At 51.4% G+C, this 24,812-nt stretch overlaps 8 protein-coding genes across 8 annotated transcripts; 6 read left to right on the top strand and 2 right to left on the bottom strand.

Annotated features, from left to right (window-relative positions):
- Positions 1-162: 162 nt before the first annotated feature.
- N7496_001272 (THUMP domain-containing protein) lies at positions 163-1,509 on the top strand (the record flags this gene model as incomplete). Its single annotated transcript, XM_056694203.1, has 7 exons — positions 163-222; positions 306-437; positions 512-704; positions 790-1,004; positions 1,073-1,114; positions 1,180-1,320; positions 1,384-1,509. The coding sequence occupies 7 exons, from the start codon at positions 163-165 to the stop codon at positions 1,507-1,509; spliced, it is 909 nt and encodes a 302-aa protein (XP_056560932.1).
- Positions 1,510-3,376: 1,867 nt separating this feature from the next.
- N7496_001273 (phosphotransferase family protein) lies at positions 3,377-4,282 on the top strand (the record flags this gene model as incomplete). Its single annotated transcript, XM_056694204.1, has 1 exon — positions 3,377-4,282. The coding sequence occupies one exon, from the start codon at positions 3,377-3,379 to the stop codon at positions 4,280-4,282; it is 906 nt and encodes a 301-aa protein (XP_056560933.1).
- A 734-nt stretch (positions 4,283-5,016) lies between these two features.
- Positions 5,017-8,404, top strand: N7496_001274 (uncharacterized protein; the record flags this gene model as incomplete). Its single annotated transcript, XM_056694205.1, has 6 exons — positions 5,017-5,515; positions 5,572-7,149; positions 7,215-7,770; positions 7,823-7,944; positions 8,016-8,297; positions 8,379-8,404. 6 exons carry the CDS (start codon positions 5,017-5,019, stop codon positions 8,402-8,404), a joined length of 3,063 nt encoding a protein of 1,020 aa, XP_056560934.1.
- Positions 8,405-9,108: 704 nt separating this feature from the next.
- Positions 9,109-10,139, bottom strand: asf1 (nucleosome assembly factor ASF1; the record flags this gene model as incomplete). Its single annotated transcript, XM_056694206.1, has 4 exons — positions 9,109-9,487; positions 9,561-9,869; positions 9,929-9,968; positions 10,031-10,139. 4 exons carry the CDS (start codon positions 10,137-10,139, stop codon positions 9,109-9,111), a joined length of 837 nt encoding a protein of 278 aa, XP_056560935.1.
- A 533-nt stretch (positions 10,140-10,672) lies between these two features.
- rna14 (cleavage polyadenylation factor subunit RNA14) lies at positions 10,673-14,022 on the top strand (the record flags this gene model as incomplete). The annotated part of the gene is made up of 5 exons (XM_056694207.1): positions 10,673-11,614; positions 11,668-12,099; positions 12,159-13,161; positions 13,218-13,931; positions 14,009-14,022. The coding sequence occupies 5 exons, from the start codon at positions 10,673-10,675 to the stop codon at positions 14,020-14,022; spliced, it is 3,105 nt and encodes a 1,034-aa protein (XP_056560936.1).
- Positions 14,023-15,370: 1,348 nt separating this feature from the next.
- Positions 15,371-18,540, top strand: N7496_001277 (putative eukaryotic translation initiation factor eIF-2C4; the record flags this gene model as incomplete). The annotated part of the gene is made up of 6 exons (XM_056694208.1): positions 15,371-15,652; positions 15,715-15,863; positions 15,914-16,161; positions 16,222-16,409; positions 16,472-18,133; positions 18,187-18,540. The coding sequence occupies 6 exons, from the start codon at positions 15,371-15,373 to the stop codon at positions 18,538-18,540; spliced, it is 2,883 nt and encodes a 960-aa protein (XP_056560937.1).
- A 959-nt stretch (positions 18,541-19,499) lies between these two features.
- Positions 19,500-21,259, bottom strand: N7496_001278 (uncharacterized protein; the record flags this gene model as incomplete). Its single annotated transcript, XM_056694209.1, has 2 exons — positions 19,500-20,654; positions 20,738-21,259. The coding sequence occupies 2 exons, from the start codon at positions 21,257-21,259 to the stop codon at positions 19,500-19,502; spliced, it is 1,677 nt and encodes a 558-aa protein (XP_056560938.1).
- Positions 21,260-22,404: 1,145 nt separating this feature from the next.
- ptpB (tyrosine protein phosphatase PTP1) lies at positions 22,405-23,912 on the top strand (the record flags this gene model as incomplete). The annotated part of the gene is made up of 3 exons (XM_056694210.1): positions 22,405-22,567; positions 22,701-22,966; positions 23,064-23,912. 3 exons carry the CDS (start codon positions 22,405-22,407, stop codon positions 23,910-23,912), a joined length of 1,278 nt encoding a protein of 425 aa, XP_056560939.1.
- Positions 23,913-24,812: the final 900 nt, after the last annotated feature.

Consider the following 24,812-nt stretch of genomic DNA (forward strand, 5'->3'; position numbering starts at 1 on the left):
TCCGCACGCTAAACCCGATTGATCCACGAACAGGGGACCACACAAAAGCAACTTCGGGGACTCTTCCACCCCACTCCTCCGCCTATCAGTTTATCGCGGAAAATTAGCCTGCTGCATCTTTGGGAGAGAAAACTACCCTTCGAGACTCTTCATTCCAACCTCATGGCTGGAGAGAAGCGAAGTATGCCAGGTAACGCCAATCAGTCGGCCAAGCGCCAGAAGGTACGTTCCCACCCAGTGCCTGCTTCTACCCACTGCTGGAGATGGCAGTAGAAGATCAACCAAGACGCTGAATGATCGCATAGGGCGGGAAGCCAGCATGGCAGGCCTCCTCACGCAAAGTCAACATTGACACTGGCGATGTGGGTGTAATTGTGACTTGCGACATGGGCAGAGAAGGAAAGTGTATCGCAGAGACAATGGACATATTCTCCCAGGTTAGTCCATCCTAGATTGCGCGTCCTGCATGGCATAATAGTGCTCGATCGGACATCTACCGTCAGCTAAGCAGCCACTGATTCACATTCTTTCCATGCTCCAGGCCCTAGAGTCTTCGGGGCAGCTCAAAGGGGATGATGTCGATGACGACGAGGATAAGGATGAGGGCGATATCGAGGCCCAGATTCAAAAGGAGCTGGCAGGCTTGAAGCCCAACAAGGACAAAAAGCGCCCCTTCCAAGCAATTCGCTTAGAAATGCCCTGTGGTGCGTTCAATTGGCGCCCTTCGTGTACCGGCGCTCGGTTCACGAAGCAACCTACGTTGACCCCCCTGCTAATCCCTGAAAAAAGTGATATTTGTGCGACTTGAAAAGACCGTCGATCCTGTGGAGCTGGTCCACCGTCTATGTGCTGAAGCACAGGCCAATCCGGAGACGAAAAAGAGTCGATACGTTAAGCGCATGACCCCGGTCACTGAGGTCCGAAAGACTCTTAGTGTGGATCTAGAAGGCTTTGCTCGTGAGATTCTCAAGCCACACTTCCACTCCGGAGGGCCACCGAAGAAGGTAAGTGATGATTACTCTTAGTTCCCTTCTAGTCCCCTAGTCCTGCGTCGGACTAGGTACCGTTGTAGGCATATCTCCCGAACCTACATCTTAATGGGGTTATGAGGGGGGTAAGATTGGAAACATGTCGAGAAACCGTTGCTGATGTCACCTTGGGGTGGGTTTTGGTTCACAGTACGCTATTCGGCCTTCAGTACGGGGAAACAATAAGTTCAATCGAGACACGATTATCAAGACCGTCGCCGATATCGTGGGTAAAGAGCATCCCGTGAATTTGAAAAACTACGACAAGATGATTCTGGTTGATGTCTGCCAGGTGGGTTCATTTAGTTCCGACACTCTAGCGAGTCATTGCAATGGAACGCTGACAATGCAGTAGAACATTATTGGAATGAGCGTTGTGGATAGCGATTATGATCAGCTTAAACGGTTTAATCTGGCCGAGATCTATGATCCAGCTCCGAAGCCAGAAGCCAAGGAAGGGGCTGCAGAGACCAAGTCATAGGCAGGTCGTGGCCTATCTATACGAGGCCAATCACCACCGAGGGTGGTCGCTTCGACGCAGGATCTCTCAAGACCGGGATGAGAAAGAAAATAAATACTCCGTACTTACGAACCGAGATGATATCTACTTGCGGTAGCCTTGCATAATGATTGTGCGGGTCGAGCCGCTGCCTCAATCTATCAACTTTCCCAAGACTCGACGAGTTTCATGCAGCCACAATCCCTCTCCCGTTCGGAAACCAGTGTTTGTTCATATCTACTACGATAACATCATAACCTGTACCAAAACAAGATCTCCTCTCCCATCCCCCTAGATGAAGGAATCCGAGGTGGCTTTCACCGCAATACGGCAAAGATTTGTCAAAAGAGTTTCAGGGTCCTCACGAACACGAACTGAGGCGGGCCTCATCTCGCTTGTCGATCAATAATGGAGTCGGTTCAGAGCCTTCGGAGGACACGGGATCGATCCCGGGGATGAAGAGCCCTTGAAAGACCTGGACAATGGATAGGCATCCGCGGGTAGAAATACAGCACATGAACAAAAGATGCCAATTGTCAACGCATATTAATATGGTCTCTCGCTTGTTGTACTCCACTCGTAAAGCCCGTGCCAGGCTTGCATTACCATTTCTCGGGACCGTCAAGGGTTCATTGGCTTTGTGGGGATGATTTGGCTGACGCCTTCCATGGATTTCCAGCAATCGGAAGCGAAAACTAATCTTGGATGATGCCATGCAGGCCGGAAAATAGGGTGATGACAATTGATGTATAATGGATACGGTGGAACACTGGGACCACGCATGGAACATCTGGAACACCCGGGAACCATGCCCAGGGCTTGCAGGTGTTTTCCAGCTCTCGGTTAGTGTCCGCATTTTGCCCAACACTGGCGTTGTTTAACTATTTCCCAATCCAGTGTTTGAAGTAGGGAAGTGGAAAAGCAGATCCACCGGGAGGAGAAGAGATTCGGCAAGGGTTACTTTTGATTGGCTCGCGGGCGGGGGCTCGGATGCCCGCGTTGTCTTCAAGCGGGATCCTTAGGCGAGAGCGGCATCGCTGACCCTGACATTCATTCTTCCTCCTTGGGCTTGAGTTCTTCTCCATTGGTGGTTCATATCTTCTGTCATACTTTCTTACACTTCTAGCTCCCGAGGTTCGAGGTTCTAGCGCCTGTTACAGACTTTCTTACTCATGCGGTTTACGTTATCTTCGGCTAATACGACGATCATACACTGGTGCCTACCAATGACACGATCATTGTGACCACGTCGCGAGTCAAATTCCCGTCTGGACCAATGTCCAGGTTTGGCGATGAATCTAAAAGGGCCCCAGAGACCATGAAGCCATAAAAAGCTAGGACCCAGTGGCCCACTACACAAACCACGATCTCTCTCAGGGACAAGCTCGGGTCATGCCTCCACCGGTCCCCGTATCTCGCGTAGCAAAACCTACTGTAGTCTGTAGGTCCATGTCATGGCGCGCCTTGGGGCCCGTGGCCACTTTCCTTGCTGGATCTTTTTGAGGGTTACGTGGGCATGCAACGATGGCGGTCTAGTGGCCCCCCAGTCGTTGGATGCGAGGGCACTTCCTCTCTTGGATACTACCGTGGAGTCTTTTTTAGTAGAATTTGATTTGATTTCCTTTTTTTCGTACCTGCCAGCCTCGCCGAATCGCCTAGTGCCAAACAAGCCCCGAGATCGATGTGTTGCGTGTCTTGTAACAATAATCTCCTCGGAGGAAGGGGGGGCTAGGCCGGCATTCGTTGATTCCTGATTACGATGAATAGTTTCCCTGAACTTGATTCTAGTTCTATTTATCATCCTCTTCCCGTCGAACGGGCTTCCCACCAAACCCTATACAATATCAGGATGCATCATTCCGATGTGACAACTCGCTCTGCCTGTCTGTCCCTAAAGGGATCTAATATGCCCCCTCTCTATCATGATGCCCCGGCTGCCGAATACCGACGATTAGACGCCGTGCTATCATTATTGTTCCCTTCTACCGTTTGGGTGCAACGATCGCAGAATATCACCGGTCATGTCCATTCTTTACGCCGTCTCACACTCTCCAATGGACTCTGTCTATTATTGAAAAGCTCCCCTTATCCCGGTACCCCACTGCTACGGCAAGAGCGCTTCTATCTTGAAACGGAAGCCCGAGTTCTAGCTCTTCTGGGCCAAAGTGCAAACCCTTGCATTCCTCAACTCTATCACTATGATCCACGCGGGAGCTTCTTCGGATCGGCCTTTCTACTACGGCAGTATGTGAAGGGGTCCAGCCTCGCCGATATGGAAAACCGACTGACCGTTCGAGAACGCAACGATATTGACCGTCATCTCGGATTTCTGGCTACCACTATTGGCCAAAATGTGGCTCCCGGGTTTGGCTCGTTGCAACAAGTAGCCATCGGAGCTGGCAAACGATCTTGGCGAGAGGCCTTTTGTGCGTTATTTGAAAGCGTGCTCCGGGATGCTGAAGATATGTTTATTCATCTACCCTACGCAGAGCTTCGCCATGAGCTAGTCCGCTTAGCTGCCGCACTCGACGAGGTTACTTTGCCCCGTCTAACCGTCGTTGGATTCGGTCGGTCGACACATGTCCTACTGGATGAGGAATCGAAACAACTATCCGGCGTGGTGGACTTTAGCAGCGCCTTTTGGGGTGACATGCTGATGGCAGAGATATTTGAGAGTCCATCGCTTGCCGTGGTAGAAGGTGCAGGATTGCCCTTGATCAGAACGAAGAGAGAGAATATTCGAGTCTTGATGTAGGTGTTGGTCTAATTACTTCGTTGGCCCGGTACATGAAACCATTATCTTACTGACATGCTGCACCTGGCCAGGTACTCATGCTACCGATTGGTTTGCCAAATCACCATACAATACTATCGAAACCGTGATGAACCGAAGGAGTTTGATGCTCGCAGGCGACTGACTGTCGCCGTTACCAACATGGCCGCTATCGAATCTGTATGAGGGTCATTAGAAGAACGTCGTTTGCATGTGTGAGACGAGAAGTTCATATGAGAAAATGATACCCTTGAATATCGGATCTATAGATTAGCCCGATTTGCATGAATTGTTGAGTGTTGAGGACCGAAATTGTTCAGACGAGGCCATTCTGGTGTGGAGCCCTGTATAGTTCGGCATGTGATTCTGGGGGGGGATTCTCTGCCTATATATACCACCATCATTAGATTGTGAAGCAACTACAGGGTGTGGTTTTGTCATAGGCCAAAGAAGTATATAGATAATTTATCAATCAACATACTACAGCCTTTCTCAATATTCAGCCCCTGGCCTCTCCATCAGAAAATGGCCTAGTGCATCTGATTTGGTTGCATGGGCTTGCCGGGGAGAGGGCCGGTAGGGCGGGAGCGGGGCAGATCCATTTAGACTCTCCGCCATGTCGTCAGCTTTGAACATTCCGCCAGACAGCTCCACCACTTTTTCCCCTTTCACCTCTTCCTTCTTACGATACCTACCACCACTCACTTGCCTTGGAAATGGCTCATTTACTAAGAGGCAAGCAAGCTGGTATTCAGAAAGACCTGTCCGAGGGCCTGTCCCCGGACTTGTTCGGTATCGACGACGTATGTTTCTTGGCGCTCCAGGCATCCTCTTTTGCGATCGTTGAAACACTGACAGAGCAATTCTTCTCGCAGTTTGCACGATGCGGAGTGAACTCACAGATCAGTGCGATCGCATACGACCCCGTCCAATCCCTTCTCGCCGTCGGCACCAGTGATACTTCGTTTGGAAGTGGGCAGATCTATGTCTTTGGGCAACGGCGCGTCTTGGTCGTCTTTGACTTCCCGCGCAAGGCCTCGGCAAAGTATCTCCAATTCTGCGCCGACAAGCTCATCAGTGTGGACTCCAGGAATGAGATTTGTATATTCTCGCTAGAGACCAAGAGTCTGGTGACGTCCTATGCGCCGCCGGGTCAACCCACTGCGCTCGCTACTGATCCAAGCCTGGAATACGCCTTCATTGGCTTATCGAATGGTTAGTTGGGTTTCGGCACTTATATCATCATGGACTAGCCATTGACAGCAAATTAGGTGAAACTATTGCATACGATCTTGACCGACAGACCTTGACACCATTCAAAATTCCGAACTTGTGGTTGGAACGCAACCCCCGATCACGGCTAAACCCGGTCATTTCATTAGCATTCTCCACTCGCGACATCGGCAAGATCCTTATCGGATATCCAGAGGGCGCTGTCACATTTTCCTTCAAGCAAAATATTGCGCAAAAGTTCTTTATCTATGAGGTTCCAGTTGGGGCCCCGGGTGGAGATACCGAGTTGTCAGCTGCTGGCGTGCGCCGACCTAGACTAACCAGTGCGATTTGGCATCCGAACGGTATCTTTGTTCTGACGGTTCACGAAGATACAAGTCTTGTTCTTTGGGATTCCAAGGACGGGCGGAAGCTTCATGCCAGGACTGTTCAGTCCGCCAATATTGATCAGCCAGGGTCTTCGGGCAGGCCTGGCTCAGCGGGTGGGCCTACTGGGCCCAAGGAGCCCATCACGAAGGTTGCGTGGTGCGCCAAAGATAACCCCGATGATACTGGTCTTTTAGTGGCCGGCGGAAAACCAGCAGGCGATCCAAACAAGGGCCTCACTTTCTTGGATATGGGCCCAACTCCCAACTATGCGACATCATCCTGGCAGGTCCTGTCAGGGTACTTTGAAAGAACTCGTCGCAATATCAACCTTCCTATTCCGCCGGCTGCCCATGCCATTGACTTTTGCCTCGTTCCTCGCACCACGCCCTATTTCGCCGGTGCTCATGACCCGATTGCAATTATCGTTGTGCTTTCCTCGGGCGAGTTGGTCACAATGAGCTTCCCAAGTGGCCACGCCATTACGCCGACCAACATGATACACCCATACTTGTCTTTTGTCCACCCATTCGTGAACAAGGTTACACTCACTCCAGTTGATCGAAGTGCCTGGTTAGGCCTGAAAGAGCGCCGCGCCCAAGGACCTAAATTTGTACTTGGGGGCGCAGAAGCGAAGAACCCGCTCAAGCGTTTTGAGAACCGGAACATTCTTTCTACTGCGCATGCCGATGGTACCATCCGTCTCTGGGATGCTGGTCATGACGATGAGATTGAGAATGGTGAGGTAGTTCAGGTAGACCTGGCGCGGGCCGTCGGGCGGGTTGGTAATGTGGAGGTGACTGAGATGTCCCTTGCTAGCACGACTGGCGAGCTATCAGTTGGCCTCCGCAGTGGTGAGGTCGTTGTCTTCAGATGGGGTAACAACACATCATACGGCAACGAACAAGCCCCTGGTACCAACCAGGGTCCCGGTACTCTGACTCCAATTAACACCCGGGCGGATCCTGGCTTGAAGACGGGTATGCTTCCGTTGACTCTTTTGAACATGCAGCAAGGCCCGGTGACGGCTTTGAAGCACAGTCAGGTTGGCTTTGTTGCAGCTGGATTCGAGGGTGGTAGCTTGGTCATTATTGACCTGCGCGGTCCTGCAATCATTCACACTGCGCATCTGTCCGAATTTATCAAGGCTTCGAAGCGGAGCAGCTTCCGCAAGACGCGTGGTTCAGAGGAAGTTCCTGCAGAGTGGCCAACTAGCATCGAGTTTGGCGTGATGACTCTGGAAGGAGAAGGTATGGGCTTGTCATTTCGGATAGTTGAGCGTCCCCCGCTAATTCTGTTCTTTTTTTGACTACAGACTACTCGAGCATTTGCTGCTTTGTTGGTACCAACCGCGGCAACGTAGCTACTTTCAAGATCCTCCCAGCATCCAATGGCACTTATTCTGCCGCTTTTGCTGGTTTTTCAGCTGTTGAAGACAAGGTCATCAATCTTATTCCCATTGATGCGGACTCTGGTGGCCAGGCTCTCGCTACTCCCAACGCTGTCGGCGGTTTGAGAACTGGCGCGAAGACCAACGGTGTCGTTATTGCAGTCACCCCCTCAAGCTGCCGCATCTTCAAGCCTCCGACCTCCAAAGGTGCCTACAAAACCTGGGACGACTATCTTTGTGATTCAGCCGCTGTTGTCAAGGTTGAAGGCCGCGGCTACAGCTTGGTCGGGCTGTTCGGAGATGGAAACGCTCGGGCTTTCTCGATTCCTGCGCTCAGGGAAATTGGTTGTTCAAGAATTGACTACATCGCGGATCTGCGACGGCTCTCGGAGGCATATATCACACCCAGTGGTAATGTTATGACGTGGGTTGGTCCTTCCGAGGTCGGAATGTTCAATGTGTGGGGATCTGGACATAAACTGTACGTTTCCCACTTAGTTTACAAGACAGGGCAACACTAACGATCCTCACAGGAACCCCTCGCAAGATCGTCTCTACGATCCCGAAAAGGTGGTTCCTGCGCGTCCTACCATTACTAACATCCAGTGGATCTCTGGCACTCAATATGTCTCACCAGCAGACATGGATTTGCTCAGTACGTGAACCCTTCCCGATTCCCATGTATCTCACTATATCCAAATCACCCCGTCTAACAACAAACAACAGTCGGCGGCCCCGATCGCCCACCCTCAAAGCGAATGATCGAACAAATGAGACTCGACGAGCAAGAACGCCGTCAAGCACTCCGAGAAGGTCGTGCACCACCCTCAGAACCCCAAGGTGGTCAAGAGGGCTACCTAGCATATATGTCCCGCCAAGTCCAGGAACGAACCGAGCGTCTCGGGATTGTCGGCGACTCGATGGACCGGTTAGAGGAGAATAGCAGTAACTTTGCGACCGACGTGGGTAAATACATCCAGAATCAGAAGCGGAAAGCTGTCTTTGGCGGTAAGTCGATCTCAGTGACACCCTTGTCAGGATTATCCCTTGCGTCGTTAGGTACATGAGACTGACCGACCCTTTTAAAAGCCCTTGGGTCCAAGTTTGGGTTCTAGGTTCTCGCTTAAGTGGACTATTTATCTGCACGGAAAGGTGTAGAATTACTCAAAATGAAGCTGTGTTTACTCTGGGGTGTTTTGTTTTTGTTTAGAGATTGCCCCCTGTGGTCGGTCTTTTGTCTTGATGTAGAATATGCACACCCTTCACGATGATATATATCTCTGAATAACCTCACTACCTCAATCCATGCCTCGAGTTTCAAGCTCACCACTTTTGAGGATAAGCAATGTAGATAGATATATTTTACTACCAGACCTATCAAGCGGGCTACAGGCACCTATAGACCAGTGCCCGACACAGACACTCCACTTCCAATTCAGTAGGTGTTGATCGTTTCCCTAGCCGTGAAGACACAGATCTAGGCCATGACCTCCGAAAATAACCATGGCAACGACCTCGAGCTAAATGGAAGCCCTCCTACATGCCTATCGGAACATCTTCAATGCTAGTGGCTACGAGCGAAATCGGGTGCGCACGCGAATCTCGTTAGAAAGCACGATAAGTTCTATTTCGTAGACCCCGTTCAACGCCAACGTTGAATCAAGAGTATGGTGAGATAATAAATGAGAGCATAAGAGTAAAGAAGAGTTGGTCAAGGTGTCATAAACATAGCATACTGACGGTCATCAAAGAGCATGGAGAGAGAAGAGGAAGGGAAGGGGGAAGAGGAACGTGTCAAATGCACGGTGACAGCAAGCTTTTAGTGCACCATGACCTCAGGCTGGGGCTGGTGGGCGGGCTTGCCAGACTCGTCCTTCTGCTCAGAGTCGTCACCCATCTCAACGTCCTCATCGCCGTCACCGGCCTCATCCTCGTCCAAGTCATCATCATCATCTTCACTCTCCTCCTCGAGGTCCTCACTGCCAGCATCTGAGACGTCGTCATCGTCGTTACCGGCAGTGGCCTCACCACCGTCCATCTCCTGATCTTCGCCCTGCTTGTTGGCTTCCTCGAGCTCCTTAACAAGGGCAGCCTCAAGCTCGGCCTCCTCTGCACCGTAGGCGTTGCTGTCATCGTCCAGTCGATCGGCCTCGGGCTGGTCAGGTGGGTACTCTGCGGGCGCAGACTCCTCGGAATCCCTTGAATCAACCTATTGTCAGCCATGTGTGGTTGCGGGGGCAACTCATTAGAGAAATCATAAGAAAAACATACCACTTGATGGCGAAGCGAGTCACACGGGGCTTCTCGGCGAGGACATTGCGGCGAATGCGCTCAATGATAGGCTTGGATGGGGGCTCTGCCGCCAGCTCCTCCGAGTCGTACTCGTTGTTGACATAGTAGCCAACACGGACGAACTCACGGCCATCGTAGCTGCAGGTCAAGAGGATGACAGTGACACCGAGGATCTCAGAGGAAGGGATGCGCTGCAAATCGGGCGCATCGGCCTCAAAGATGAACTTGTTGACACCGACGGGGATCGGGCCAACCAGGAGGGAATCGAGTTCCTGGTCATATTCGGAGCTGTTCAAGATGTGTTGGTTAGTGAGGGGCAAACGGACGCGGTGAGCGGGTGGATTTACGAAGTGGCGGAACCGACATAGGTCAGTTTCCACTCAAGATCTAAGAAAGAGACTTGTTAGAAGATCTGAACAGGACTGAATATTTTGATTAGAACTGCTCACCTTTCTGCAACTGCTCCAAGCACTCAAAGGTAATCTCAAATTGGTAGGAAGCCGTGAAAGGGGCCGGGTTGTTGAGGATTTTAACCCCAAGTAGCGAAACGACGGACATGGTGGAGTGTGAAGAGAGTGAGATGCAATTATGTACGGAAGTGGGACTTGAGGGGGGATGTGAGGAAAGGGACCCGAATTTATGGAAGGAACAAGTTTTATAAGGGGGATATTGGGTGGAAAAGGGGAAACAAACAGGTTCACCGCAAGGAATGCAAAAGGGAAGTCTGCGAGACCGCAACGAGGGCAACGAGTGGCATATGCGAGGAGCCCATCGACGCGCCTTCGCGTCCCTTGCGCGCTGACCGCCCACGTGATGGCCCAGCTTGGCTGCAGTCTCGGCGGGATGGATTCACGGATTCAGTAATGAGCTTCCCCCAATCTCCACCATCACTATCACCCCGTTCCATCTACTCGCTTTGACCTGACTTTGGGCGCCTGAGCTGATTCCCTCAGTGGCATCCTTTGTTCATTCACCTCTCTTTCTCTAACCTTATCACTCCCACAGTTTCGTGTCGCAATTCATCGACAAAGCTCCGTTCGCAGGTTCTCACATTCCATCCGCAGAGATCAGTATCATTGTTCTCGCCCGTCATGGCGGACAATGAAGCTGAGGAAGCCTTCTTCAAGGCACAGGCCATGGGATCAGATCCTGCAGTGGCCGCTGATACCGAAGAATCAGCTGTGGATAAGTTCGACGAGGAAGAAGAATACGACCCCTCCAGAACCTTTGATGACCAATATCAAAGCTCCGACCAAGGCCTTCAGCAGACCGAAGACACTCTAGAAGATGAAAACCAGCAACAGCAACAACAGCAAGACGAAGAAGACAATGATCAAGAACCAGAATCAGAAGTGACAGCCCCCAACCCCACTGCCTCGTCAGACATGGACACTGGCATTGCTAGTGATGCGCCCGATCCTGCTCAGAATCCCTCTCGTGACGAGTCTCAGAAATCCACATCGGTCCCACCTACGGGTGTGTCGGCACAGCCCCAGACCAGAACGATCGGGGGATTTGAAGTTGAGGACGATGAGGACGAGGGCGAGGATGACAATGAGGAGGCGGACTATGAGCCGCCGGCGGTACTGGGGGTGGATGACTCGAATGCCATGCCTATGACCATGCCTATGACCATGTCTGAAGACCCAAGTTCAGGAAATCAAAATCATACCGCTTCCCCTGATGTATCATCGCACCTGGTGCATCCCTCTGCCTCCGTGCTAGATGTTGCCATTAGCTCTTATTCTCCTGCTCCTGTTTCCAATATCGATCCTTCTGTTTCTGGTTCCCTTCAGTGGGCGCATGACCCGAGCATGCAGAACAGTACCGTTCCTACCCCTGTACCTGACTCCCCTTCTTCGAAAGGCCGCATGGCGCATGACCGCGTGGGCATCCTGCAGGACAGGGTTGATGAGGATCCTCGCGGGGATCTCTCGGCTTGGTTGGAGTTGATTGCAGAGCACAGGGCTCGTAACCGGTTGGACAGTGCGCGTGAAGTTTACGAACGGTTCCTCAAGGAATTCCCCATGGCGGTAAGTCTGAAGCTTGCAATTCGAAGTTGGAAAACACTGACATTGACCGACAGGCCGATCAATGGGTGGCGTATGCCACTATGGAGTCAGAACTGAATGAACTCTTCCGTTTGGAACAGATTTTCAACAGAACCCTCCTTACTATTCCTAGTGTTCAGCTTTGGTCTGTCTACCTGGATTATGTCCGTCGTCGGAACCCTTTGACCACGGATACCACTGGTCAGGCAAGACGGACAATCTCGTCAGCTTATGATCTCGCAATTCAATATGTGGGGATGGACAAGGACTGTGGTAATATCTGGACCGACTACGTGGAGTTCATTCGCTCTGGGCCTGGTACCGTCGGGGGTGCAGGCTGGCAAGACCAGCAGAAGATGGACTTGCTTCGAAAGGCCTACCAGAAAGCCATCTGCGTACCCACACAGGCAGTCAATGCCCTGTGGAAGGAATACGATCAGTTCGAGATGGGCCTCAACAAGCTTACGGTAGAGATCCTTCAAGTCCTTGTTACCGTGCGTTCAAATTTGCTAACTCCCATGTCTAGGGCCGGAAGTTCTTGCAAGAGCAGTCGCCGTCATACATGACCGCTCGTAGCTCCTACACTGAACTCCAAAACATCACCCGCGATCTTGTTCGCACATCGCTGCCTCGACTACCTCCAGTTCCTGGCTCCGAGGGTGATGTTGAGTTTGCTCATCAAGTAGGCGTCTGGAAGAGCTGGATCGCATGGGAGAAGGAAGACCCGCTAGTCCTGAAAGAGGATGATGCTGCTGCATTCAAGGCTCGTGTCCTCTATGTTTACAAACAGGCACTCATGGCTCTGAGATTCGTACCAGAGATCTGGTTTGAGGCTGCCGAGTTCTGCTTCCTGAACGACATGGAAACCGAGGGTAGCGACATGTTGAAGCAGGGTATCGAGGCCAACCCGCAAAGCTGCCTGCTTTCCTTCAAGCTGGCTGATCGACTCGAAGTCGCCTCAGACTCTGAGCAGGATTCCTCCAAGCGGGCTGGCAAAGTCAGGGAACCCTACGATAAGCTGCTCGATGCCCTCTACGAGCTGATCAACAAGGCCCGAAACCAAGAGTCTCAGGACGTGACCCGGATTGAGGAGGCCTTTGCCCAACCGAACCCGGATGCTCAGGCCATCCAGGACGAGGATGATGACGGACTCCCCAGTGAGGCAAAGGAGAAAGAGGCCGCAAAACAGGCACAGATTGATGCCGTTCGAAAAGCCCACTCTATTCAGATCAACATCCTGTCCAAGACGATCTCCTTCGCTTGGATTGCGCTGATGCGTGCGATGCGCCGGCTTCAGGGCAAGGGCAAGCCGGGAGAACTAGCCGGTTCTCGCCAGGTCTTTGCCGAAGCTCGCAAGCGGGGCCGTATCACCAGTGATGTCTACATTGCCAGTGCCCTCATGGAGTACCATTGCTACAAGGATCCTGCCGCAACCAAGATCTTTGAGCGAGGCGCGAAGCTTTTCCCGGAAGATGAGAACTTCGCCCTGGAGTATTTGAAGCATTTGATTGACATCAATGATATCATCAGTAAGTTGAAGATCATCTACACAAGGTACATCATGGGTTACTAACTTCTATCACAGACGCCCGGGCCGTCTTCGAGACGACTGTACGCAGATTGGCAACCAGTCCCGAGAATGCTCACAAAGCGAAGCCTATCTTTGCTTTCCTCCATGAATACGAGTCGCGCTACGGTGACTTGGTCCAAGTGATCAACCTTGAGAACCGGATGCGCGAGCTCTACCCCGAAGATCCCTCATTGAAGCAGTTCTCGCACCGTTACGCCACACCGACTTTTGATCCAATGACTGTTCAACTTATCCTGTCGCCTTCGCAGACCCAGCCTAAGACACTGCATCATGCCGTTGTACCAGAAACTCGGGTCTCTCCAGCACCATACCAAGATACATCTCTGAACTCACCTAAGCGAGCTTATCCTACGGATGACTATGACTATGATTCCGACCGCCCGCGCAAGTTTGCCCGTGCGGAATCTCCGCTAAAGGGCGCACAGGGCCGCCGTCTTGATGTGCAGAAGAGAGTCACCCAGTTGAATGGTCAGACTACGTCTTCATACAAGCCTCAAGGATCCCCGGCCCCCCTTCCCCGGGACGTTGTTCATTTGCTCAGTATCATGCCTCCTGCATCTTCCTACCACATTGCGCGTCTGTTGCCGGAGAAGATGGTCGACCTACTCCGCCACATCGAAATCCCTGCCAGTACCGATCAAATTCCACTCCCGGCCAATGTGCGAGGGCTTGGGGCTGCTCAGAGCTCTGGTTCGAACCAGTATGGTGGTAAGTTGTCATCGAGATATCTTTTCCCTGTCCATCGGTATCCTGTCTTCAGTTGACTAACATCAAAACTCTAACAGGATCATATCGCTGAGCTGTTCTATTATCACCCAGCTGACAGTCGCTGGGACTCATTTGTCCATAATTTCGCCACTCCCCACAAAACTAATCTTCATAATCTGCGAGGCGTGCTCCCCAGCCTGATGACATTCCATTCGCGTTTGATTGAAGCGGAAGCTCCATCATTCCCCAAGAATGTGGCGGGGTATCTTTTCGATCGTCTCAGAATCCGTTGCATCTGCCGGCGTCGGTCTGGTTGGCTTTGTCTCTTTCTTTTCTCTTGGGCATCGGTCGCCGTGTGATGAGCATCTTTTTCGACGGCGGCGTTTCTGCTTGATACCGCATCTGTACATTCGAAGCCCATAGTGCAGATATCCTGATCATATTGCATTCTCCGGATTTTCAATTTTTCATTACCCGACGTAGAGACCGACGTAGAGGTAGAACGAGCGGTAGTCCTGGTTTGTCCGTAATATTTTCAATCTCGTGCATTGTCTAGACTTTCCGACTCGTTAGGAGGTCTGAAATGTAGAGCTTTGCATTCTTACGAGCTACAAGGATTGTATCAGTATGGATGCCCTCGACAAATTATCTCATTGTATGTCCTTAACTATCTCTAGAAATGTGTAGACATACTATTCCTCACGTTTGTAGAATTTACTAGCCAATAGTAGAGTAGATACTCGAGGACTAGAATTAGAGACTTTCAACTCCTCGAAACCGACTGTATCTAGTGGACTACACGGGAGTTTCTAATTGAATTCCCTCGATTAATTCGTTCAAGCCACGACCAGGAAAAAGCGTATGGAATACCAATGTTTGATGGGAGCTTCCACCATACTGATTATGGTTGTTTCCATCATTTTCGCGCTTTGCTGTTTAGGAACTCTCCTCTTTGGAGATATACAAACTCCCTCATCCCCAACTTCCATCAATATCTTCCCTTCCTTCATCCATCCTCCTCTTGTCTTCTTTCATACTTTCATCTTCACACACACTCAAATGGTAGCTAATATCTGACATTTCTAGTCCTTTTTCTTGTTAAGACCCTTCTGGGTACTGGTGAGGATCAGGTTCTACAAGTTCATCATCCACTTTTTAATTTTCCTTTCCACTCTCTTGAATTTTTGATTCTCTTCTCCCACATTACTGTAAGACTCAGTCTCTCTAAGTCGGTAAGTGCTATTTCAAAAATCTCTTTTGCAGACAATGCAATCCCGAGGAAGGCCATTTGACTATGGGCTGTCTACTGAAATGAACCCGATTTCATTCCTGTTGCCTCCATACCTATGAAGTAACTCTGTTTCTTCAATATCACTGACTGAAATTCACTGCTCACGTTGCTATTGTCTAGATACTCAGAACACTTACAAGTGTCCACGATGAGCAGCTCAGAAACGCCTAGCCCGACAAGCTCGGGCAGTGAGCCCAAGCCAGACCGTGTCGAAGAAGCCCGTCGTGTGGTGGATGAGGCCACATTCATCGACGACAGGGGATGTCGTCGAATGAAGCCAAAAGAATGGATGGACTGTGTCGTTGTTCCCCTACCCGAAGCTTGCAATCAGAAGTCAAGTGAACTCAGCACTTCCGGCAGGGAGATCGATGTTCTTGTGAATGGCTTTCCAATCACAAAGTATCCCAAGAAGCCTGTCTACATGTATGAGGTGAGTAGGAATGAATCATTTGAAGTCCTTACGAGGGACCTTCCTAGCTAAAATATTTATAGCTCCAAGTGATTGCCGAAATTCAGGCTCGAGAGGATAAGAGGCTTCTTCCAACCCTGGACCAACGGCTCATGCGAACCTGCTTTGAGAAGAGCAAGGAGCGAATGAGACTGCTCCCTGATGCTATCCATGACGGAGCTCACATTGTCTGGTAGGTAAAACCCTGACTACTGGTCCTTGAACCCGGTCTAAAGAAAATAGGTCTTTGCATGCGCTGGATCGAGGAGGTATCAGAGAGAAAATTACCTTCGACTCCCCATACAGGCACTATGAAGGCCCCAAGAGAATCGGCGGACTCGAGGCGAAGAACCCAAAATCTCGAGAATTCCTCACTCTGCTATCGGAGGTTCAGTTCCGTGTTATTCCAAAGCACAAACTTATGGTCAAAGTCATCCAAGACTGGCTCCAAAAGAAGCGAAAGTTTGACGAGCAGGTGATTCAGTCATTCAGTAAGTGCCTCATGAGGAATTTTCTGTTTGTGACTCGATGGATACTAACATCATATACAGTGTTCCTTGACCACCTTATTCGACACCAGCCTCGATCCAGGTTCTTTGAACACAAGCGTTCATATTTCTTTGAAGAGATTCACAAGCTGGGTGAAGATTTTGCTGAAATGGCACACAACTTCCATTTCCAGCTGGGGTACGGCGCAACTGTTTACCGAGGAGCATTCCAGACAATCAGAGCTTTCCCGGTAAGGACTTTATGCCCCGTTTCTTGAGAGTCTACATCTTGGACTAACCGAGTTATCATCAGCGTGGTTTGATGCTCAATGTCGATACTGCATATGGTGTCTTCTTCTCCCGCATCGGGCTTATGGGAGTTATGGCGGGGCTCCTGGGAGATATACATCAAGACGACGTTCCCAAGCTTTGCATGCCTGTTCACAAACCACATATCAAACCCGACTGGGTGGAGTGGTCCAAGTCCCATGTCGAACTCGACAAGATGCTCCAGGGTCTGCTGGTCAGTCCCGAGTTCAAAGGGTGTCCCAACCCGAACAGAACGTTCAAGATCCGAAAGCTTGTACCCGCCAGCGCAAGTGAATACATGCTTGACATCAAGGACCATGCCACAGGTGCCGTCAAGAAGCAATCTGTTCAAGAATACTTCAGGATCAAGTACAAAATTGAGCTCGAGTACCCTACCATGCGCCTTGTGGAGATGCAAGAACGCGACGTGGTTTATCCCGCCGAGCTTTTGGCTCTCAAGGGCCTTCAGCGATACAACAGGAAGCTTAGCGTTAAGATGACGTCCAAAATGATCAAGTACACCGCGCAAAAGCCACACGATCGAAAGGAGCACATCAACTGCTGCAAGAGACTCTTTGCACATGACAATGACCCCAATCTGGCGCTCTATGGCATGGAGATCTCGCAGAAGATGTACAAAACCAAAGCCCGGCTACTTGCTAATCCAGAAATCCAATTTGGGAACTCAAAGGTGAATCCGGGCACGACTGGCCGTTGGGATCTTCGAGGAAAGAAGTTTTACAAACCACACTCCGAGCCTCTGGCTTGCTGGGCAATTGGTTACTATAACCATGAACGGAATAGCCTCAATCAGCAGTTGATCGACGAATGGCGGACTAACTTTGTCAGGGCATTCAAGCAGCATGGTGGCATTGTCAAGAGCAACCCCGTATCGTTGTTGATGACCGAGGACATCGGGACCTCTGTGACCAAACTTCATGATACTGCTAAGAAGGCCTACGGTGAACCTCCTCAGCTGATCATCATGATCACATCCAACCAGGATGTTGGCCAGTACGCCCGCCTCAAGAAGTCCTGCGATTGCCGATATGGAGTTCCTTCACAGGTTCTTCAGCACGGCCGGTGCGAGGGTGGAGGAAAGCCTCAGCTTCATTCCAACGTGGCCATGAAAATCAACGCCAAGCTTGGAGGTGTTACGGCTCGGGCTGTTCCTACCTCCGCTGGCACAGGCCTTGGGCCTTCGTCGATAATCATTGGCGCTGATGTCACCCACCCTATGATGGGTGTTTGGACTCCCTCACTGGCTGCAATGTCCGTTTCAAATGACCTCCAGGGAATCAGCTACTGGGGCGGCCGTGAAGTGAACGGTGCCCGCAAGGAGATCATCTCTGAGACCAACATCAGGGATATTTTGAAACCCTTCTTCATCGAGTGGATCAAGACGGTTGGCAAGAAGAGTCCTCCCGCCGTTATCTACTACTTCCGCGATGGCGTCTCGGAAACCGAGTACGAGGAGGTCCTCAACAAGGAAGTGAAGACCATTCGCGAAACCATGTCCAAGGCTGCAGGAGCAGAATGGAAAGGAAAGATGTGCGTCGTCATAGCCAACAAGAGACACCACATTCGGGCTTTCCCAGACTCCAAGGTTCACAACGACCGTGACAAGAACGGCAATCCTCTCCCCGGCACTCTGGTTGACCGAGACGTTACCCGTCCTCTGGCTGGGACTTTTTCCTGTACTCACACATTGCTCTTCAGGGCACCGCCCGCCCAGTCCACTACACCGTCTTGCTGGACGAAGTCAGGCACAAGCCGGAGCATTTGATCAACATGATCTACGAGCAGTGTTACCAGTATGTTCGCTCTACGACTTCTGTCTCGGTCCACCCGGCCATCTACTATGCTCACTTGATCTCCGTTCGTGCCCGTCACCATGAGAACGTCATGCTCAAGGGCAAGCCCGCTCAATATGGACGGGGCGTCAAGGTTAGCCGTGGAATGTCTCACGCTATGCAGGCGAATCCCAAGGAGTCTGATCGCGCCGATATTCCTTTGCTGCCCATTGATGACAGCAACGACAATCATCTGCCATTGCGGATGTGGTATGTCTAATGGGTCATGTTTCGACTACTGGAAAGGCTTGCAGCCATATTGCCTGATGATGGTTTCCCTCGGTATCTGCTTTGAAGTCATAACCGCCGAGACGATGTTGAGTTTCACACTGTCTGAAACCCCCTGTCAATTTCTTGTTGAGCTTGATCTGTCTGCATGTTTTGTTTTGTTGTCTTCCCCGCCGGTACATTAGCCTTGATATTCACCATTCCAAGAATTGGCCAGGCCACAGAAGATGGAAATGGATTGAGAACTTGGAAAGTTGGCCCAGCGACCAACATGGATGGTTTTATTGCAGTAATGTCATGTCTCCCAAGTACCAGCTATTGATGTTCCCCCGGAAAAATAGAAAAAGAAAATAGAAGATAATTTCTTCGACGTTGATTCACTGCGTAGCTGTAGTACTTTACACGTCCTCTATAGTAATCCACGTTGTGAACCTCAGTAGAGCACCAATCCTCGAAACTGTCATGAATGCAGTATCTATGGAGTGGGAAAGAACCCCCTGATTTTCGATGTCAACTCTACTTACTACTTAGAAGGAACAGTAAGTGAAATGATGGGCAGAGTTCTACCTTCCTCATACACGCCCGTCTTTAATCATTTACTCTGACACCGAAAGGAACAAGTAATGTAAAAGTCATTCATGATATCGTAGACACATTAACTAGTAAAACGGGTAAAATAACGCAGCCATCAATCAAATACACATCACATCATCGCAACAGAAGATATGTAGGAGTACAGCCACCCAATTCTCAACCCCCCACTCCCCAGAACAAACCAGCAGTTCGAGGGGAAAATAGGCAGGGAGAATGAAATCTTCAAAAGACGCCAGGGGTAGTACCTTACCAATGGTAGTAGCAAATGCAAAGCAGATCAAGCAAGATATATGGCCAAACAATCATATCATGTACGCCACGTTTTCAAGACGCCACATTGTCAAAGTAAATCAAATGTCAAATGTCCCAAGGTAGATCAGCCTCTTCTACGCGGGTGCAGGTTAAATATGGGAGTCCAGAAGATGGACTGCTGTCGTGAGAGCCAGCGGTGCTGCTGGCCTGCTCAGCGCTGCCCTTCAGCTCGAGCTCGAGGAAGTTGCGCATCAGTGGCTTGACGATCTCGCGGGCCAGCCGCTTGATCTCGTCCATCTTGCGCTCGAAGCGTTTCAGGGTGTCGCGCGTGTACAGCGCGTCGGAGGAAGGTGTTGGATGGAGTTTGAGAAAGCGTTTGACTTCGTCGTGGGCGAGGTATGCCTGTGATGATGGGGATCCAATCAATCGGTATACGCGGGCGGTTGGGTCAGGCGGCGCGGTAGGTTTGGTGGAAGTTGTTTGAGAGCCTGCAATGGCGGGCGGTGGGGGAGCGGTACTGGTGGCATTAGATGGGTTCTTGAGAATTGGTGCTGGCGGGGGAGTGGTGTTTTCGATAAGCCACTGGCGGAAGAGGGAGACGGCGAGCCAGTCTAGGTATGCGTTTGACGGCCCGACGCGTTCACCGCGGGAGGTCGTGAGGGAAAGACGGAAGAGCTTGGATTCGACACGGGCTTTGAGGTCCTCTAGATCCTCGTATTTGTCCTCTATTAGATCGAGAACGGAATTGGGTAATGGGGCGTAGGAGCCGTTGCGCAGGTTTGGCAGGGCCGCCGGCCATTGTCCCACGACGTGGATCAACGCCTCCGAGAAAATGACACGGCTACGTGCCAGATATCCTAGCTTGAGGTAGCTGGGTGGGTATTTGGCAATTTGCTTGAATAAGCGGGAGCCGAACCCTAGTAAATGGTGGTCGACTCGCGGGCCAGTGACGGGGAGCGCGTCGTACATGTCTGCCAAGGCTAGGAGAGATTTGCACTCTGTGTAAGCCGAGGCAATATTGACACTGTTCAGCGCTGGTGGGTGATTGTAGAACAAGCGGAAGAGGTTGTCGTAGTCGCGTATTAATGGATCCACGGAGCTGTGGTCACCATTGGCTGTCTGTGGTAGATGCACTACCGATTGCATTCCGGCCAGGTTCGCCATAGACCGGAAGTAGCCTGCCTGTGCGCTCGACGGTTTTGTTGCTGTCGGGGAAAATGCGGGTTGATCGCCGCTAAACATTGGAGCGTAGGAGGGTTCCTGTGCAAGTATGGATGTTAGCCTCCTAGGCCATACACGTCGATGGCTATTCACCGGAGAGCGCATGGCATTGTCTACCATACCTTTTGAACCAGAATTGGCTCCTCGTCCTCCCCACGGGTCTCCCAATCAAGCTCAAATCTCCACCTCCGCTTGTCTCCCCCGCGCGCCGTGACTTTACTGTGATCCCCTTGGACCAAGGTCGACCCATTCGACAAGGAATCCTCGCTCACGCGCGATAGCGAGCCCTCTCCCTTTGCTGGGACTTGCGCGAGGCCAGTCTGACCCGACCAGACCTCGGCAGTGCTTGCCTCGAAGAAGCCCGAACATTGTGCCAGAATCAGACGGTGGAGAAGATAGCGACGTTCCTGCGCGCCGGCGCGAATCACGACCTCGGTGTCGCCGGTATAGGTGAAGATGGGGAAATCGTTTGAGGAGGACTGCATGGAACCTCCATGATGCGAGCGCCCCGAGCGATGATGTCTGCGCGTAGATTGCGAGGGTCGCGACACGACGGAGGGGGCGCTTTGGAGGGGCATGCGATCGAGGAGTTGCGCGGACGAGACCATTTCATGAAGGCGCGCACGCTCGGTAGTAGTGGTCATCGGTCCATGTAACGAGGATAGAGAGACGCGGCGATCAACACCTTCCAGCGCTCACGTCGAGCGACATGCGCGAGGGCAGTCCGAGAGTTCTCAGGATCTCAGGACTCCGGTGTGTGACGTGCGGGATGTTTCAGGGTTGTCGAAGATGCGGGATGTTTTGGTTTTACCGGGGAGGGTTGAGGAAAGTAAACCGGGAGAGTAGAGTACTGTAGTTCCCTACTGTAGTTTCGTCGATAACAACCCCAGCCCGGAAGTTACAAAGTAGTTTCAGAAGCGAATCGCGCTCTCTGGGTTCCTGGAAATCTCCGGTATCCAGTTTCTCTTGGACTGGCTCTCTCTCATCTTTGATCTGCCGCGGTCGCGAGTGGATCGCCGCAAGCAGCTGAGTGCAAGTGGCAACACGCTGACTGTGGCCAATTACAGTTGGACTACCCTGGATCTATATTTATCGGAGTAGAACTTGTTGGAAAGGCACATGATAGACTGATTTTCTAGGTCCACTAGTAGGTGACCCCTAGCCTATCTTTATACTTCTATTCTTCTATAATATCACTTTCTTATACTTCTTCGGCGGAGACCTCGGGTCGTTCTCCAGTTCCCTCATTTTATTACGCCCCTCCTTTCCACCCCTGATCCTCTTCGTCGTCTTCGTTTCGCCGTCGTGAAATCTTTCTTCCAGAATCTCTAATCCCTGCAAGGAAGAAATTCCCGGAAAATCACCGCACGTTCTGACTTCGGCGGGCTCCTGCTGCTGTGTCGCGTTTCGGCCTTATACGAGGGTCACACGATTGGCCCAGTTCATTGCGACAAGGCCTTCAGCTCCCCCCCCTCCTTCGACGCCCAAGCAAGGCCCCCGCGCGATCTTTCCCAAAAAAAATCTGGCCCTGGACACACCTTCCCGGGACAGCTTCTATAGCTGTCCCGATCTGTCCTCGTTGCAGATATCTCAGGTCTCGGCTGCCGCATACGGTCTCGATCAACTCGAAGTCAGCACCGACCCCGAAGCCTCGCGCTCTCCCTCCCCCGAACCCTCCTCCACTGCCCCGCGCAGCACCAAAAAACGTTCCAAAAGTCAGGCCGTCTCCCGAAAAGCCCGCGGCGTGATCGGCAAGGTTCGCGCATTCCAGAAGATCGCTGCCGCCAAGATGGCGCATCCTTCCATCAAGATCGATACCAACGTCCAGACGGGGAAGCGCGGCCTCCCTCCCGACGGCGATGGTCTCGATGTGCCTGGTGAACAGGGGAATCCCCGGTTGGATGCTGGCAATACGGACGATGTCCCGCCGTTTTTGTGCCAATCAGTCTCGGGTAAGTGAGCAAGCGGGGGTGCATGCGCCCTATCGGAGAATAGAGTGAAGGAAGGGGTAGAAGATATCGAGAAATGCGCCTCGCACACGTGGGGAGAGCCAGTGGACTGACCGCTTTGAATATATATCTATAGAGATTCACGACAAGTTTGAAGACCTCGAATGGATGCAGAGGACACGACTGGCCGATGCCATGTTGTCCAACGATCCTGCCCACCGTTTTGCCCTCGAGGGCGACCCCCAAGTCAAGGCTCGGAATCGATATGTCAACGTGCAAGCATGGGCCAACTGCCGCATCCATCTGCGGGTGCCCGAGGGCGAGTGTGATTTTATCAACGCCTCGCCGATCATACTGAAGGATTCGGTCACGGAGGAGGAGAGGACCTACATTGCGACCCAGGTATGTTGGCCAATCCCTTGGCATGCTCCCCCTCCCCTGTCCTAGACTATCGTTGGCAAGTCTTGACTAACGATGAGCTTTTTGTCTCGGTCGACAGGGACCCAAGCTCGGTCATCTCTCACACTTTTGGCATATGGTCTTCCATGAAAGCAAGGATGTAGCTGTGATTGTCATGTTGACCCAGACCTTTGAGGCCGGCCGGGAGAAATGTGCACAATACTTCCCATTGGATTCGGACCAGGCTTCGATGATTCTCTCGGAAGAGGAGTCGGATCCCTCCGTGACCGATGAGAGTAGCCAGGAGGAAACCCCCGAAACCATTGGCAAGGTCACCTTGTTAGAGTCGACGGTCGATGCCAAGTCACGCTCGGAGGTTCGCAAGCTCGAGCTGACCATCGGCTCGGAGTCGAAGATTGTGTGGCATTTCCTCTTTGCAGGCTGGGCGGATTATTCCAAGCCCGAAGGCAGTGACCGTGAGGCCCTCCTGGAACTGATCAAATTATCGGCTTCCAAAGCTGGAGGGCCTGAAAATCCACGTGTGGTCCATTGCAGTGCAGGCGTTGGCCGCACGGGAACTTTCATCGCCCTGGACCATCTCCTCCAGGAGCTCGAATCGGGCCAGCTGCTGCAGGTAGCCGACCCCGAGACCGACCCCGTGTTTGAGACGGTCAACCAGATGCGCGAACAACGCATGATGATGGTTTACAACGAGATGCAAATGCAGTTCATCTACGAGGTGCTTCGAGAACAAGCCGATATCAAATTGGGCAAGATACCAGGACAGAACGAGTCTCCTGCGAGCCAAATGGATGAGCCACGGTCTGCCAAGCTCGCCAAACTGAGCGACGAGGCTGATTATCTGCCTGCCTCAAAGCCTGAATTAGAGGCTGTCCCGGACCAAGTTGCAACTCCGACTGAAACGCCCGAGTCCTCTCACCATGAGTAATGCGTGCCCACATTGACTATCACCTTACTTCATCCGACCTCTTTAGGTATCATCACTCGGGAGCTCGATTCCTATCTGCTGCGAAATTTGGTCGGCTTCGTATCCCACCCTTTGTGTCTACTCGTCACGATTGATCATGAGCCCCTGAACGTCCGATTTCATTTGTCCTCTTGCATCATATCATGGCATCCGGTGTTTGTGTATTTGCTGCTTTATTGTCTCATGGCCCCTTTGCCTTACATTCTTCTGTACTTGTCTTGTTTACCTTTCTTGTCTTCCTATTGCTTTTTCCCCCGCATTTTGCCCAAAGCACCCTCCCTGTATCTTCTTGCCTTTTTTCTGAATACCCCCAGTCTACATTGCCACTTGTTTATGAATTTCCTTGCACTCTTCTGTAGTTCTATGCCCGGTGACTGAAGTCCTAGTCTTTGCATTAGAGTTGCTGTATATTAGCGGTTTGTCGAGTTGTGTCTACTATCCCCGTGTTGACTTCAGCCAAAATCTCGCAGCCGGCTTGATCTGTCAGTGTTGTAGATCTTTGCAAGGTAGCTCGTACCACTGATATGGCATTTTTCACTCTGTACTCGGCTCAAACTTCCGCTTCCGGATGTCTATTCTAGTCTATATGCTCTAGAAAGGGTCTCCCACTACTCAAAGGTGACAGCCACATAAGCCATAAGCCAAAGGAAGTACCCTTATTTGAGAAGAACCTCAGTTGTACAGTTATCATTAGGGGACAATCCTCGGGAGGCATCCATAAGTATTGCAGTACAAAGCAAGATCATACAGAACCTTCCTTTTCCATCCAATAGGTCCCATGCAAGCCGATAACCAGCTCCAAAACAGAGCAAAAAAAGACAAGAAAAGGGAACATAATCGCTGCGAAAAATACATCAGAAC

Source organism: Penicillium cataractarum, assembly GCF_028827025.1.
Source record: "Penicillium cataractarum strain IBT 29864 chromosome Unknown utg000001l, whole genome shotgun sequence".
NCBI lineage: Eukaryota > Fungi > Ascomycota > Eurotiomycetes > Eurotiales > Aspergillaceae > Penicillium > Penicillium cataractarum.